The following is a 17,694-nucleotide window of genomic DNA, read 5'->3' on the forward strand; positions in this document are numbered from 1 at the left end:
CAGTGTTGATCAAAACTTTTCCTCAAACTATGTTGGTTAAGACTAAGACGTTGGCAACCATTGTAATCCAGCATGGATTAAAAACAAAATTCCCACAGTAAAGTTTAATCAATGTTGATTAAAGTATTGGTCACGTGACCCAACTGAACGAAGCGCGTATAGCTGGGCATCCGTGATTTTTAGGTGTGAAAAATTAGTAATTCTTATGTGTCTTAAAACACCTTTTTAAATGGTTTCAAAGTTGATAACTTTCTTGGTGATGATCGCGTGGCTAAATCTGATTACTAATCTTAGCTGTGAATCCGTGATATTTAGGTGTGAAACATTAGTAATTATTACTCTACAGAGTAAGAACGAGGAGGGAGAAAGAAAGTGAAAGAGAGGGGAAGGGATATATCGATATATGAGGACCAATAGAGGTAAAGAGAGGAAGAGGAATGGTGGGAGAGAGGGAGACAGTCAGCTTAGAGAGATGGAAAGAGATATAGTGTAAAGTGTATATAATACAGAATTTAAAAAGGGGGTAGGGGAGAAGTGCTCGGAAGAGCGGGAAAGAGAATGGAAACAACGAGATTTTTTGTGTGTGTGTAAATATATTTTTTAAATTTTTAAACAGGGAGAAAAGAAGGATCGGGCAAACAAACAAAATTAATACTAGTTCCACAAATTATGTTACATAATTATTATTGCTCGCACATCCCAGTGAATAAGCATCTAGGCCTTTTTCTTTGTATAGATTATAATTATGGACTAACCTGTGCAAAATGTTAAAGCCTCAAGTAAATTGAGATTCATCGTTCTCTCTCTCTCTCTCTCTCTCTCTTTCTCTCTCTCACTCACTCACTCTTTATCTTTTTCTCTTTAAACTCTCTCTCTCTCTCTCTCTCTAAACTCTCTCTCTCTCCCTCCCCTCCCCCCCCCCCCCCCCCCCCCCCCCCCCCCCCCCCCCCCCTCTCTCTCTCTCTCTCTCTCTCTCTCTTCACCTCCTCTCCTTTTCTCATTCTTTCTATAATAATCACCTGAATACATTGGTGTAAGGAGCTTATCAGTTACCAGGAGCTTCATTTTTTGGTTGCATTCTTACATCTAGATATATCACCATTCAGAATTTACTAACTGAGAATTACATGTAATGGGTGCGAACAAGGAAAAGATAGGGAGGTGAATAAGAATAGTATATATAATCTGTTCAGCGTCATCGCTGTATTTAACTAGTGTGTAAACATTAATAAACCTTATGATATCACAAAAACAATAATTCGTTTGAAACTAAAATAATAAAACACTTTCCTGTCTCTCAGAGAGATCTTCAACACTTGATGTGTCAAATTTGGTTTTAGACAATAGTGCACGGTACATGTCATTTTATCGGATGAAAGTTAGGTTTCAGGTTCAAGCACTCTTTAGAAGATTCGAACTGATGCACAAACGAGTAACCCATTCATTGTTTTCATTGGATCATTGGTAACTACAGATAATCAGGGAAATTAAAGTTTTGTTTGTTTGTAGCAGAAAACTCACTTTATATATAATTTTTTGTTGTTTTTTTCTCTCTCAAGTTCAACATAAACAACAATAAAAAGATTTATTAACATGATTATAAACACATTCAACAACAATATTAACGTTATTAGAGGATTTGAATACATATTTCATAAACATTCACTTAACATTAAGAAAAAAACATATATAATCATGTGTATATCTGTTAAAATCACGGAGTGCAACATTGAAGAGCCTTTGATAATTGCGATTTTGGATTACTTTCAAAAATACAATATTTCTAAACATTACACTAAATTGAAGCATAATATAGGATTACCCGGTCAAATTCGCGAGTTTGTCATTAAAATGAATTTGTCTTGCTTTCAAATTCGATGGTTTTAGTGCTGTCAGTATTTAGTGTCCTGTCAGGTAAACCTTGGGTTTATATTCCTTGTTCTAGTTTTCAAATCTATGAAGTTTCCGTGAGAATCTATGTATGATTCATTCAAATTAATTAACAATGTGCTTCTTTCACTATTTGGTCATTCGATTTGGCGCAACGATTTTCTGATGTCGCGACGGTGTACTTTAAGCATTCTAATTCATTGGTGGCATTCACGATTTATCCCAACTTTCGATTGACTGTTTGTAATTTAGTCTTAAAATATCAAATTTATTCATATGTGATTAATTAAATAAATGTACAAATGCACATTATTATAGGCGGCGTGGGTACATGTGCGTATATTCGTTCAGTTCCCAAAGAAGGGTTGACACCCCTCTCCTCTCTCTCTCTCTCTCTCTCTCTCTCCCTCTCTCTCTCTCTCTCTCTATATATATATATATATTATATATACATATTAGTTCCGAGGCCCTCAGCGGCATTGGGTCCATGTTGATTGCAGTCGGTCCGTCAGATGTCCTGGCCCAGTTGATTCTTCAAGTTCATGAACATGCCGGCGAACATAGCTATATACAAAAAGTTTAATATACAAAATTGAAGAAAAAGATATCATATACAGACTGATTAACATTAGATGTTATTCGTCTATTACACAAAATCGATGATAAGAAATTGTGTGTAACTAGCTGCTTTTTAAACTTGAGAGTTTAAAATTTAAGAGTTTTTGGACTGATTTCACTCTCTTACTAAGCATTTTCAATTAAGTTCATCTATTTAGGAATATTGAAATATGTCTAATCAGGGCGCAAGTAAAAGGCCCATTATGGTGAATTACATTGCAAATAACCCACTTCATTGGCATTTCAGCGAACTTCATGAGTTAAAAAAAGAATATTCCAATCCATAATTATTATAGGTCTTCCACTGCAAGAACAACTTATCTACGATTAGTTAATGTACTTCGAATCCTTTCTCAGTTATTTTTTAAAATATATAAATCGATTTAATATTATGTACATGTATGTAGGCCTATCATCTATCGTGTCATAAGAGATCATGTCTATAATAAAGGACTTCAACTAAAGCAACTTATATCCGCAAATTATCCTAAAATAAATACATCTTTTCATGGAATTCAGCACAATCCTGTGAACACATTTTGATTCTTAGTGAACAAAGTTGAAATATATAAAGTCTAAAATTTACTTTTTTGTATAGACCTACTTACCGAGTCCGGGTACTAATCCATAAAAGATGAATATTGTTGTCCAGGACAAAAATTTCTGAAGAATTGTCACAAGAATCGCAAGGATATTTGGCAGAAAAAAACCCAGCATTGTAGTTAAAATAAAGTTGCCGGCAAAGTGTTCTTCCCCGTATGCCCTATGTAAAATAATAATAATAAAAAAAATTAAAAGATATTACAGTTTAAAATCATTAATGTACCCTTGGCTGTGGTCAGGGGCCAGAGAGAGTGGGGGGGGGGGGGGGGTGGGTGGCGTGCCAAAGAAGGGAGATGGGAAAAGCAACATGAAAAGGGGGTGATACCATCCCACCGCACCCCGCCCACACCCTCTTCTTATCCCCGATCGCCTTGTTCCCTCGTACGGCCGTCATGTACTCGGAGTAGGACTCCCCTATGACCACGGCGCCCCCATCAACATGGGCTGCCCAGGCTAGCTGCCCACTGCCTAAAGTTATATCACTTACGAAGATAACATGAAAATGAATACTCAAGTATTATTATTTTTTTTTTTAAGCCTAAAAATTGCCCACAAATATTATGATAATGAAGAAAATCATTCTTTTTTTATTCAACATTTTCAAACCGAGTGTAATTAGTCTTTATATAGAAACAAATCAGTTGAACAGTTTCTTCTGCTCTTGAAAGAGAAATAGAGAGAGAGAGAGGGGGGGATAGAGAGGGGGGGATAGAAAGAGGGATAGAGATAGAGACAGAGAGGGGAGAGAGAGAGAGAGGAGAGGGAGAGATATATATATATATATAGAGAGAGAGAGAGAGAGAGAGAGAGCGCGCGCGTGAGAGAGAGAGAGAAAGAGAGAAAAGTAGAGAGAGAGAGAGAGGGGAGAGAGAGAGAGAGAGAGAGAAGAGAGAGAGAGAGAGAGAGAGAGAGAGACAAATAAAGAGAGAGAGAGAGTGGGGCTTATAATTACCTTATAGCTAGTACTGGTTGTACGGAGTATGCTCCTCCTAATGCGAATAGTACAACACAGACCACTATCAGGAAGGGTGCCACTCCCCCTCCTAGAGATGTGGCTGGGGCAAGAAAAAGCGAAGCTGACGTGACACCACATAGTATAATGGAGGTAACCTGGAAGAAAAAGAAAACAGAAATGAATTAATAAAACAAATAAAAAAAATACACAAAAAGAGGGGACTACGATCGAAACAGTCATTTCCTAGGTTTCATTGGGGTGCTATATACAAAAATGAAATATGACAAATTAGAGATGTCGTGGTATAGTGGTTCATTCACGTCATTCTCCATCCTATAAGGTTAAGTGTTCGAATACCAGCCCAGCGCTAAAAGGTCCTTTCGCACATTTGCCATTCTCCATCCAGATGTAAACGGGTAACTGGCAATTGCTGGGGTAATAGCAATTGCAGGGCCTCCACAAAAACAACATTGATGCTGATGAGGCTTCCCTGGATCAAGGCTGCATGCACGCAACCGTTATAGTGCTTTGTACATGCGAGCGAGCTATTGCTTCGCTGCCTTGTGTATGCTTGCACGCATTCGTAATAGCAGTTATTGTTCATGCGCATTGACCTGTGCTGTGTGTTTCGCACGCGCTATCCATAGAACCATTGCGTTATTCAGATTATCTCAAAATAAACTTGGCATGGCGGGATTTGGGGATTGGCACAATGGGGATTAGCCCTGTGGCATGATGAGAGTTAACAACAAATATTTTTGTTAATTCATAACCCTCTACAAAGCTAAAACTTACCTTGATTGAAACATGATCGATGATGACGCCTGTCAAGAAATGGCCCAGGAAATTAAAGATGGAACCTGTGGAACCGATAGTAGCAAGGACTACATCATCCCGGATAAAACCTATACCAAATGCCTGCAATGAAGACAAAAAACATACACAAAAACAATATAAATCAAAACAATAAACAATAACAGCAGCCGCAGCAGAACCTTAAGGCAGAACAAGTAGAACAAGCTAAACATCTAATCAAGTCTTATACTAATTCTAGTACTAATACTGCTTCTTCTTCTACTTCTACTACTACTTCATCTAACTATTATTACTCTTCCTACTACAATATGTCAAACTGGGTGGATTGTAATTTGCGTTTGGCCGATTTAGTAATTTTTTTATATTAGTTAAAAGGAGCGCAAAACGAATATTAATTTTGATAACTGAACAGGCTATATTCCGGATGAAGACTCGAATTAAGTAAATAAATAAATAAATGAATAAATAAATAAATAAATAAATAAGTAAATGGATAAGTCAATATATAAATAAATAAGTGAGTAAGTAAAGAATAAATAATTAAATGAGTTAATAGGTAAATAAATAAATGAGCAAATCAATCAATAAATTTAATAGATTAATCAATAATGCGAGTGACTTTGAGATGTTTGCAATCATTAACTTTTTCACACACAAAAAAGAAAAAAAGTCTCACCTTGTAGCTGCCAAGGAAAGCCACTCCAGTTAACACACAGGACGCCTGCATCGCCATAAATAGCCAGATATAGGGCCGTCTGATCACTTGGCCTACATCAAGCGAGAGACCGGACCACAATGGATCCCCGTTCTTGGAGGTGGTTTCCCGCCCCTCTCCGGCGACCACACCCTCTTGAAGGGTGCGGGTAGGGCGGCCGTTGTGACCATCTGTTTCTAATAAAATCTCGTCGGAGGGTAATGGAGGAGTGTTTCGTGTACGGTGATCTTTCCGTTTTGTGACCAAGGATTTCATTTCCATGTCGGGCGACGATTCCTTTTTGATGGAATCACCCGTATCCTCACCAACTGAAGATGTCGTTTTTTCTTTCTTGTCTAGAAGAGTTTGCATCTGTATTACAAGGAAAAGAATTCAACCAAGAAATGAGTAAAAGTGAACTTTCATTGCAGCCAGAAAGAAAGAAAGAAAATCATTTGTAGTTGCGTAGCACATGGGCCCAGTATTATTCAATACATGTTGGGTCAGAGGCGGATCCGGGATTTCGTTAACGAGGGATTCAATAATTTGAAAGTCTTCCGAACAAAAAAGTTTATCACTTGAGAAGGTGATATTCTTAGAGTTGTTTAATTAATGGGAGACAATTATTAAGCCACCTGAGTTTCAAGTCGAGTGATCTAAATGCCCCCCCCCCCCTCCCCCACTCCGTGAACGGAGGGATACCATGCGTGTTTAATACCAAAATGTCCGGTATTAAGGGGTACTTCCGGCTCGTAGTACACACAAATCCGGCCCGTAATGACTTTACACACCGGACTTAGGGGGTGTTTTCAAAAAGAGGGAACATGCATAATTATGCGTACCCTAAATAACACTGAGTTGGGGGGCGGGTCTAAATGGATATACTCTCGTGTGCAGTGGCGAACACAAGTCCGGAAAAGTGACAAGCAGAATAAAACAAAAACTTTAAAGAGGGGAAAGAAAAAGAAGAAGAAGAAGCAGAAGAAGAGGTCACTGGTCGCATTCCTCCTCCTTTACCCTACTCCCCCCTTTTTTTTGGGGGGGGGGGGGGGGGTACAAATTGCGTTATACCACGACCCCTCGGCTCACCTCCTTATCTAGATTATAATCAGGGGGCTCGCAGCTAAGCAACAGACCGGTTATCTGCAGAATGGCGCACAATCCGGCTTGTAGTAGGAACGCACCTGGTGTCCGGTTCAGAACCGAGTCCTGCGTGAAATATCTGCACATTGAAAAACAAGAAGAAGTGGATAGGAAGTCTCAATTCACAAGTTAAACATACAACGGTGCCTATAACAAACGCATAGCCTTATCAAACAATTAAGGTCCGGTATAAGAATTTATTAGTTTGTTAATTTTTATTCATTAATCACTCTGGATAGAAATTGTAGAATGCCACACATAATGGGGCATATATAATCGACGCATAGCCTTACCAAACAAGGTTATAAGAATTGATTTGTTTGTTAATTCTTTAATAACTGTGAATAGAAATTGTAGAATGCCACACATTATTATGGGGCTTATAACAAGCGCATAACCTTACCAAATGCAAACAAGGTTCGTTATAAAAATTTATTTGTTTGTTAATTCTTTAATCACTGTGGATAGAAATTGTAGAATGCCACATTACTGCAACAATCCCTTCCTTGTCCCGTTAAACAATCAAAGCTAGGAAAGGGTTAATCCTTTGAAGAAAAGAAAAAGATACTTGACCTAAATAAATTTTCCCCCAAAATGAAGAGGCTAAAATTTCACCCACAAATCTATACTCTCAATGATGCTGATTGAGGCTTCCCTTGGTAAACAACAACAATTAAGTGAGAGCTTACATTTCTTCCCTTCCTCCTACCGTCCGGACTTCGTTGGGAGCGAGGTTGTTGGGATTGATAAAGAGAGTCTGAATGAAATTTGAGGCGACGCTCCCAATTCCACAGAAACCCAGGAGGGTACCAGCGACTAAGCCACGCCTCCTCGGGAACCACTGAACAATAAGCAACACGTAAAAAGCATCAGGCGGGAACTAGTTTATCTATCTATCTAATTATATATATATATTAATAGAGAATATGTCAATTCACAAGGCTATGTGGAATATAATACACAAGAGGTATAAATTGAACTCCACAAGAGCTTTCGATTTATTGTTATCAGATGATGAGAATTCTATCTACCGTTGTAAATAATAATTTCTTCTATTTTCACTCTACATCTTTTGGGACATTGTTCCATTCAGCCTTTTCGCCAATTCACGAGGTGAAATCTGTTTCAATTATTATCTCGACATTAAGAGGAAAATAGTATCATCAAACCTTTAATGTCCAATCTTCTAGTTTTGAGCATTGACATTAAATTCAGAGTGAATGAGAGTGAATGATTATGTAGAAAGACTTGTTAAGCGGTAAAATAATTTACTTTTACAACGTATTGTTTGACGACACAAATCTGAACGTAAATTGGGCAATGGATTCACGACGACTGACAACACGTTATGAACATTGAAATAATCTTCTCTTTTTTTTTGGGGGGGGGGGGGGGACAAATTGGTATTTTCAATTTTTTTTTACACCATTCCTCGAATATTTTCCCTAGAAACATATTTATGTTTACAGTATAGCGGCTATAAAAGATATCTTCGTTGCCTATTTGAAGGAGGGAATCTGCTTAATTAAGTGAGAATCATACTTTCATTCTAGAGACGATAGTAGGAACACTAACCAACATACAGACAAAGTAAAGATTTGTTATTGTTATTTATTTACATTTTCACCTTTTAACATTATTTCTTAGGTATTATCCTTACAAAGACATTATACCGAAAAATATAATTATTGCCAATCTGAAGGGGAGGGGGGGGGGGGGGGGGGGGGGGGGGGGATTAGTCCAGAATCTGTCCGTTTCTTTATACTCCCTACAATATTATTGATTCAAGCTGCCAAAGATGGCGTTATCAACGAACTCGTACGCCCACGTCCAGCCAGTCGAAGAACCTATTTTTTCGCCGGGCGGTGTAATTTTAAGGATCACGCCATCTTCGGCTGGCAGTAAGTAAGTAGGGAGGTGGGGAGGGTCGCATTGCGTTGGTATGATGGAGATCAAAATTAACTAGGCCAGATTCTGGTCTAGGGAGAAATATGCAAAATTTGGGGCAACACATACCTTCATTCCAGAGATCACAGTAGGAATATATACACAACCATTCGATAAACCAAATAAACACGCATAGGTGAAGAGAAAGAGATAAAAAGAGATGCGGATAACCCAAAATGATGCTGCCAATCCAATCCTGTAAAAAGAAACATGTAATACTGATTATGATATTAGCACCAACAATATAAAAGAATAAGAAGGAAAAGAAGAAGAAAAGATAATGATGATGATAATGATAGCAATAGTATAAAAAATAATAATGTTAACGATTATAATATCAATATTTTAAAGGATGATGATAACAACAACAAGAAATATAACATAAAAAATATTATCAACACTTAATATTGATGATGAGATGAGGATGATGCAAATGTGAATACATTGTTACAGTAGTAACAGTAATTATCATATACGTTTAATGAGTTTTTCCATAATATTATTTATCAATGTTTATACGCACTCCCAATGAGCTTTGGACTATTCCCCGGGTCACCTGATGAACAAATTATCTTGGGCTTGTCCATAAATATAAATACCGTCGATTTTGGGTGAATCGGGAACAATTAACTCATTTAATAATAATAATAATACTAAAGATAGATTTATTTAACGCATAATAAACCGAAGTTTCTCTATGCGCCTTACAAAGTAAAAAACAAGCAAGTACAAGTATATTTAAATAGTTACAAATTAAGAACGAAATGACTTGAATCAATATATTTCACAAATTAATTGTACCAGTGAAACCAGGGGGATGTTTCACAAAGATCCTAAGTCTAACGTAACTCTAAGTTGGACTTAAACATTATGGAGAGCCATTTGTAGCCTTAAAATAATTTTTTTATATTTTTAAATGAAGTATTTTAGACTCTTCATAAATTCCACATTAAGAAAATATGAATAATTCAAATCAACATTTTATGCCGTTTAAAATAACTTTTACAAAACATTGTTAAAGATGCTAAAGACTTTCCATAATAATTATTGAGTCCAACTTTGAGATAAGTTCAACTTAGGATTTTTGTGAAACACCCCCCCCCCCCTCCAAGATCATACTACAAAATTGAATGTATTTACCAGCAGAAAAGAGACCCGCAAAGAATCGTTTTTCTTACTCCATATTTTTTCTCCATCCATGTTCCTACTACGATACCTAAACTATCCATGGCAAACAGGAGGCTAGTACACAAGATGACCATCTGTAACGTAACAATAGAACATGGCAAATAACATAACAGTCTGTGACGAAATAAAAGAACATGTCAAATAGCATACTAGTAACAGTCTGTGACGTAATAATAGAACATGGCAAATACATTCAAATCAGTAACTTTCTAATAGAACATGGCAAAAAAAACTTTGTTATAATTCTTCAGATTTATTTGAAACTTTCGCCAATATGTTGCTCTTTATTTTTCTGTCTTATTTCATTGCAAGGGTTGGATTGCCTTTTAAAGCTAATTACCTCATTTGCGTAAGCCCTTTCATTAAACGCAATCAAAAGGACGCTCCCTTGTGTTAATCAAGTTCGTTGTACAAAAGGCCTCATTTCGAATGGTTATCATGACCCGGAGGTTATACCTGGGCTAATAGAGTCTATACAAAAATATATAGCATGCATTAGTAATTCAACGCAATGTTCCTCTTACGTTCCCTCTTTGTAAGATATCACGGTCAAAAGGCGCAGCCGCTGACGCAGTTAAAGCGCACTGAATGGCGCTTCGTTCGGCGCATTGGGCATTGGATTTTACCTGGTACGTCAGGTCCTTTTCTCTCCGTGTTTACGTATGTATGACACGACGTATGGCGTCATGTTTCCTGAAGAAAAAGAAAATCAATCAATGGATGAATTAATAAATGAATGCATAAATGAACAAATAAATGTAAAGGTACTATGCATGTATATGTCCCATTTGCAGCCAACATCAAATTCTGTAGAACTCGCAGGACTGAATTATGATATATCACGTATATCCTATCTGTGAAATGTAAACGTCCTATAGTATTCAAATTGTGCACGGAAACCAGTTTACTTTCTAGACATCACTGTCATAAGCGTCAATCCGAGCTTGAGCAACGGGGGGGGGGGGGGGGGGCACAATAATATTACATGTCACCTTTACAGTTACTTTCAAATTTATACCACGTTATGTTGCTACACACACACTCTCTCTTTCTATGTTTTCTGTTTCACGCCGTTTATTTTCATTGGTGAGAGGTTTATTTATTGTCTTTTTTAATCAGCTTTTAGTAGTCAAGGTTCATCGATTTTGAACTTGCTACCACATTCTTTCTTTTCATGTAAGGTATCTGCCTATTTCCATCATAAAGTATAACAGTGTATAAACATTAACCGTTTGGCTTTTATCCCAAGAAATGTTTGCATTTTTGTATCAAGTAGATTAAAAAAGAAAAAAAGTATCTGAATAATTATGAAGCCGACTTCGGTGAGATTTCAAGAAAAAACAAAAAACTTTCAACCTGCTCTCAAATGACGATCCTTATACCTACGTCAATGAAACTGTAGAGACACATGTATCCAAGCCCATGACAACTGTCTGCAAAGTTTAGTAAAATTCGATGACGTCAGCGCAAAGTTATTGCCTCCTGTTTATCCAAGCGTGAACACATACCACACAAAAATAATACCAAATGATTTGGGATAAAACGCACTTTCATTAGATGTATGATAACTTACTGTTCACAGATGATTTTTGAAATAATTAGCAATTTTCTAGATGTAAACTTTTTGTTGACTCGCACGGTACAATCAAGGTCAATGGTACAATCATGACAATTGACAATTTGTCATAAATCTTTGTCTTTAAGCTTAACCTTAGGCCTAACAAAAAAATATGTTGTATTGCCCTTTGCGACCGACCCCAAAATCTTGAAATCTTCCATCGGCTTTTATTTTTTAAATCTTTTTACCGTGTTTTAGAAAAAAAAAACCCATTCAATTACTGAGAAATATCAGCCCAAAGAGGGAGTACATTTTTGTTAAAGTTAAAAAAAAAATCCGACCGACTACATGTTTTGGCACCTTAAGGGCAGTACATCCTTTTTTGTATAGGCCTTATATGCATCTGGCTCGAATTTTGCTTGGGTATTTGGTACTGGATGATAAACATGGTCAAATGAACTTTTGTCATATTCATTCTAGCCTTATTCATTTGCATTATGTTTTATTCATTCCAGTCTGATTCATTTGGTTTAAGTTCTATTCATTCTAGTTGAATGTTTTCAAGACAGTATATTTTTTGACGATCATAGTTCTATGGAGCTTGATATCTCATGGTAATTTTTAGGGAAAAGCAATCCAAGTATGATTTCTAAATTATTGTAGCGACTAGCCACAATCGTTCGCCTCAGTGCTGCCCTTCAATACTACTATGTCAAGCAGTATTCATTAATCTTTCCAGAACTCTTGATAAATTCGTTTAAAGCTTATCTGCCATAGTTTACAGGAGGGATTAGATCGCCCTGCAAGGTCACTGGACAGGTGGTTATCTCATCAACTCAGCTCTCAGTTAACACAAGAAAAAGTGGATCATGGGGGACCAATGGTCACCGATTAGGCATTGTTTGTTATATAGAGGGCGCAACTAGCTTCAAGTAGTGCAGTGGGCGTTTAACAGTTGACTCCCCTCTGTTGATTCTTATGTTTGGATTATTTGGCGGGGTGAGATAGAAGGGAACGGTCCCATTGTTATTCTTATTTGTTTATCTTCTCTAGAATGCTCTTTCAATAAAATTTAAACAAGGGAAACCCTCTCGGCGGTCTCGCCTGCATAACGCAATTCAATATGATAAACCAGAACGTCAATGACGTAGCGCTCATCCGCATCTCGCTACAACAACAAATCGTAAATTTTATGTGGAACACTTTTGAACTGGTCAAAAAAAAATAAAAAATGGGATCTTTAAATTATTTTTGGAATAAATTTGCATAAATTACCATAATTAATGAATGGAGAACAATTTCAAAATTCTGTGTAGAACTTTAGTGTACCAAAGTTAGCTCTACCAGATAAAGCAAACCAAATAAAAATTGGTCGAGAAATGAAGGAGAAGAAGCATTTTTTGTGATTTCGAATAAATTTGCATAAATTAGCATAGATAATGAATTTCACGATTCTGTGTAAAAGTTTTAAATCCCCTTCCTAGCCCTATCATATGAAACAATCAGAATCAAAATCGGTTGAAAAATAACGAAGAAGAAACATTTTGAAAATCTTGATGTTGATGCCACAACAAAGTCTAAGTTTTTTTTACCTTAAATGACCTTTGACCTTAACTTAGTGACCTGAAATTCTACTCACATGATAGGGGAGACTTGATAACCGTATAGTCCAAGTTTCATTGACAAAGAACTTATATTTTCAAAATTATATCAAAAATTCAAAAACTTAAACTTAGGTTAAGTTTTCGATGATGATGCTACAACATAGTCCAAGTCTGTTGACCTGAAATGACCTTTGACCTTAACTTTGTGATCTGAAATTCTACTCACATGATTGGGGATACTTGATTATCCTATAGTCCAAGTTTCATTGACTTAGAACTTATACTTTAAAAATTATATCAAAAATTCAAAAACTTAACCTTAGGTTAAGTTTTTGATGTTGACGCCGTCGCCGCCGCCGTCGCCGCCGTCGCCGTCACCGGAAAAGCGGCGCCTATGTCTCGCTTTTTGCTACGCAGGCGAGACAAAAAACGAGCTTTTATTGGCTTCCTAAAAGAAATTTCAATTGTTGTTAAGATATGTTTGGTTGCACCCTGTAGATTATGATAATGTGTTTGATCTTGTTACCAATAGCAAGGTCAAACACATGGTAATAATCTACACGGTACAAGCCAATAAGTTCTTTATAACACTAAACAAAATTGAGGCGCTATTTGATGTGGTGTACACATGGCAATCACATGGTAGATAATGATCATCAGTACCGGGTTGTAATAAATTAAAGAAAGCTGAATTTGAACCCGGGCCATAGGCTACCCTCTCTCTCTCTCGATCTCTCTCTTGTAATTGCCCTTATTTTCCTCTCTTATTTCCTTCTTGCCACGGAGTATGTGCCCATGTATGCCTCGGTCATAGAGAAAATAATTACTGATAACGCTGAACGAGTCTTCTCCAATTTCCCCTTGTTCTTCATCTTCTTAATAGTTTGCTTAATTTCAAATGATTACTCTCTGTTTACTAACAGCCTTTTCACACACAGCTAAAATTCTATAAACATGATTAGTATAAACGTGTTTAAACTAATCACGTGTACATACTACATCATTCACACACAGAAATTTCGGTGCAATCGTTAATCGTTTCGTGATACTACTGCTCGTAAAATGCGCAGTAGTGCCCTTGCGCATTGAAGGTCATGTCATATCAATCAAAGCGCACGCTCCATCCAGTTTAAACACGTCTGAAACACGTTTAAACACGATTAACCTTTCACACACAACATGTCAAGCTCTCTAGATACGAACTTCGTTTCTGCAGCCTGCTTTTAGGGGCGTATGAATCGCGACTTATCTATCCCAACATCGTATAAACGATGTTCACACAGGGAAAATTTTCTATAAACATGTTTAAAACTGTTGAGTTAAACACGTTTATACTAATTATCTCTAGATACGATGAATTTTAGCTGTGTGTGAAAAGGCTGTAGGACCATCGGGTATAATAATCTGTCTGCATGGGTGACTCATATGAAAAACTTTCGTTCATCTGCTCCGCACGCATCGCACCGTGAGCTACAACACGTGAAATTCCTTACCATTTCATGCATTACCTACGCTAAATCACAGCAACAGCCTAACTGAATCCACTTTTATTACCGTCTCGGCCGGTGTTTTAAAATTCAATATATACTCTTTAAGATGATATAAATTTGAAATAATTTCATTCATGGGAAAAGGTTGCACTTTTTGCTTAAAAATGTTCCAAAAAACCCTTTCACGACACTTTATCTATGGAGGTCAACCGATTTTCGCCCCAAATTCGTCAACTCTCAATACTCATCTTGGCTGTATAGAACTGATTCGATGGCCGAATTGCACCGTCTCGCATATCAAATTAAAGCAGAGTGTTCAACAATTCCAGTCATGTATCATTCATTTTGATTGGATAAGAGGAAAAGGTTGCACTTTTGCATCCAATGATTTGCTGTCTCTCATGTTTGCTCCTTTTTGCGCAAGAGCATGAAATATGCCACACTACACGAGTTCCATAGACGTACACATTAGCGTGCGAACTCTTGCGTTGCATGTGAATTGAAACAGCACGTCTCCTCTCGGAATGTTCTCCGAACCTGTCCATTTTGTGTAGTTATTTCTATCAATATGTGAGTTTCAACCTAAAATGTGGAAAGAAGAAGACATGTAGACTGTAGTAATGATAATTAAATGGTGATACATCATGGATTTCTTGTGTAATTTGGCAGTGACCAAGAAGAAACACAAAGGATTTTGTAAAATTGTTCGTCATAAACCTCAGACCCTTAGAGAGGAATATTCCATTTGAATGTGGGGTTAGATATATAATTAGTGAACTCTTTGATATTGAATTATCGATATGAATTCAATCTTCAACAGTTTTAAAGTCTTGTCTTGTTTTTGTGTCGTCTTAGAGTTTCAATAAAAGACATAAACATGCAAATGAAATCGTCCTTATTTTATGTTTATGTTATGAACAAGACCCATTCTCCCTATTTTCTCATAATGGACGCACCCAGTGAACGGTCGCCTCTCTGTGTTACGCGCCAGTGCATACTACGGTACTTGGTGCGAAGCTCTGTGCAGAGTTGACCGGTGTAACCGTGTAGAATGTAACCTGCACCGATCGTCCGACTATTAGAGATCGATCGAGAGCGGACGATCGGTGCGGATTTTATCCGCGCAGAATGTCCGTGTCGGACATTCCGTGCGCGCCTCAAATGTCTGACGGACAATCCGTGCGGAAGAGGTCTCGCACCAATAGTCCGCCTGCCGCACCGAATGTCCGTACTCTAGTCCACACATATACATAGTCAATATAGTGGAGGCTGTTAGGGCTAAATAGGGGTTGTTTGGTGCAGATTATTCTAAAAGCACCGAATTTGGCCCAGAGGTAGATTATAATATACTTTTACGATTTCTTCCGGACGCCAAGAAGGGCACCCTCTGGGTATGCCATATTGGGCAAATCCAAAATGGCCACCATCTGAGTTAAAGGTTAAGCGTAGTTCCAAAAGGAAAAGCGGTTGTATGATAATAGTTTATATATTTATGGGGTTTTGGGGGTCAGAGAATCTGATTTGATGTTCTTTCATCGATTTGAGGTCTCCTAGGGTCTGCCATACTGGTCATATTGGTCAAATCCTAAATGGCCGCCATCTGATAGTTACACATCAAGTGTAGTCACGAAAGGAAATGGGCTAGTATGATAAAAATTTATATATCTGTGGGGTTTTCGGGGTCAGAGAATCTGATTATGATATTCTTTCATCAATTTGAGATCTCCTTGGGGCTGCCATACTGGTCATATATATTGGTCAAATCCAAAATGGCCGCCATCTGATAGTTACAGGTCAAGTGTAGTTACGAAAGAAAATGGGCTAGTATGATAAAAGTTTATATATGGGGTTTTCGGGGTCAGAGAATCTGATTATGATATTCTTTCATCGATTTGAGATCTCCTCGGGTCATACTGGTAATATTGGTCAAATGCAAAATGGCCGCCATCTGATAGTTACAGATCAATAGTAGTTCCAAAAGGAAAAGAGCTAAAATGATTAAAAAAATTATATAGTAAGGGGGTTTTCTGGGTCAGAGAATCTGGTTATGATGTTGCTTGTATCAATTGCAGGTCTCCTTGGGGCTGTCATGCTGGCCATATTGGCTAAATAAAAAATGGCCGCCATCCGAGTTAAAGGTTAAGCGTAGTTCCAAAAGGAAAAGCGGTTGTATGATAAAAGTTTATATATTTATGGGGTTTTCGGGGTCAGAGAATCTGATTATGATATTCTTTCATCAATTTGAGATCTCCTTTGGGCTGCCATACTGGTCATATATATTGGTCAAATCCAAAATGGCCGCCATCTGATAGTTACAGGTCAAGTGTAGTTACGAAAGAAAATGGGCTAGTATGATAAAAATTTATATATTTATGGGGTTTTCGGGGTCAGAGAATCTGATTATGATATTCTTTCATCGATTTGAGATCTCTTCGGGTCATACTGGTAATATTGGTCAAATGCAAAATGGCCGCCATCTGATAGTTACAGATCAATAGTAGTTCCAAAAGGAAAAGAGCTAAAATGATTAAAAAAATTATATAGTAAGGGGGTTTTCTGGGTCAGAGAATCTGGTTATGATGTTGCTTGTATCAATTGCAGGTCTCCTTGGGGGGGGGGGGGTCTATTCGCTATTCATAAGGACCGCTATTCATAAGGTCCGCTATTCATAAGGACCGCTATTCATAACGTGTAAATACCCATACTTCCGGGTCCGCTTTTCATAATGGCAAAAGAGGGTCACTTTTCATAATGAAATAAGGTTCGTTAATCATAAGGACCGCTATTCATAACGTGAGATGAGGGTCGCTATTCATAATTCATATTAAGGGTCATTAATCTTAAGGACCGCTATTCATAATATGAAATCAGGGTCGCTATTCATAACACGACGAGAGGGTCGCTATTCATAATACGAAATAAGGTTCATTACTTATAAGGGTCGCTATTCATAACACGGGAAGAGGGTCGCTATTCATAATACGAAATGAGGGTCGCTATTCATAACAGGAAAAGCGGGTCGCTATTCATAATAGGAGAAGAGGGTCGCTATTCATAATAGGAAATGAGGGTCGCTATTCATAATAGGAGAAGAGGGTCGCTATTCATAATAGTAGAAGAGGGTCGCTATTCATAATAGGAGAAGAGGGTCGCTATTCATAAAAGGAGAAGAGGGTCGCTATTCATAA

The 17,694-nt window shown here is 37.4% G+C and overlaps 1 protein-coding gene across 3 annotated transcripts in view; it reads right to left on the minus strand.

Moving 5' to 3' along the window:
• Positions 1-1,077: 1,077 nt before the first annotated feature.
• The window catches only part of LOC593990, a 33,534-nt gene continuing 16,917 nt past the window's right edge, over positions 1,078-17,694 (minus strand). Inside the window, exons 2-11 of one of the 3 annotated variants that reach the window (XM_030981895.1) lie at positions 10,481-10,547; positions 9,807-9,928; positions 8,736-8,862; positions 7,409-7,560; positions 6,666-6,798; positions 5,559-5,948; positions 4,862-4,984; positions 4,064-4,221; positions 3,117-3,271; positions 1,078-2,454 (exon numbers count right to left, since the gene is read on the minus strand). In XM_030981895.1, the coding sequence (XP_030837755.1) occupies positions 2,399-2,454; positions 3,117-3,271; positions 4,064-4,221; positions 4,862-4,984; positions 5,559-5,948; positions 6,666-6,798; positions 7,409-7,560; positions 8,736-8,862; positions 9,807-9,928 (1,416 nt within the window). In that variant the 5' untranslated portion in view covers positions 10,481-10,547 and the 3' untranslated portion in view covers positions 1,078-2,398. Of the gene's footprint in view, positions 2,455-3,116; positions 3,272-4,063; positions 4,222-4,861; positions 4,985-5,558; positions 5,949-6,665; positions 6,799-7,408; positions 7,561-8,735; positions 8,863-9,806; positions 9,929-10,480; positions 10,548-17,694 lie in introns of those variants that run through there. The other 2 variants (XM_030981896.1, XM_030981897.1) reach the window with 2 other exon arrangements.

Source organism: Strongylocentrotus purpuratus, unplaced genomic scaffold, assembly GCF_000002235.5.
Source record: "Strongylocentrotus purpuratus isolate Spur 01 unplaced genomic scaffold, Spur_5.0 spur5_scaffold_12, whole genome shotgun sequence".
In the NCBI taxonomy this organism is placed as follows: domain Eukaryota; kingdom Metazoa; phylum Echinodermata; class Echinoidea; order Camarodonta; family Strongylocentrotidae; genus Strongylocentrotus; species Strongylocentrotus purpuratus.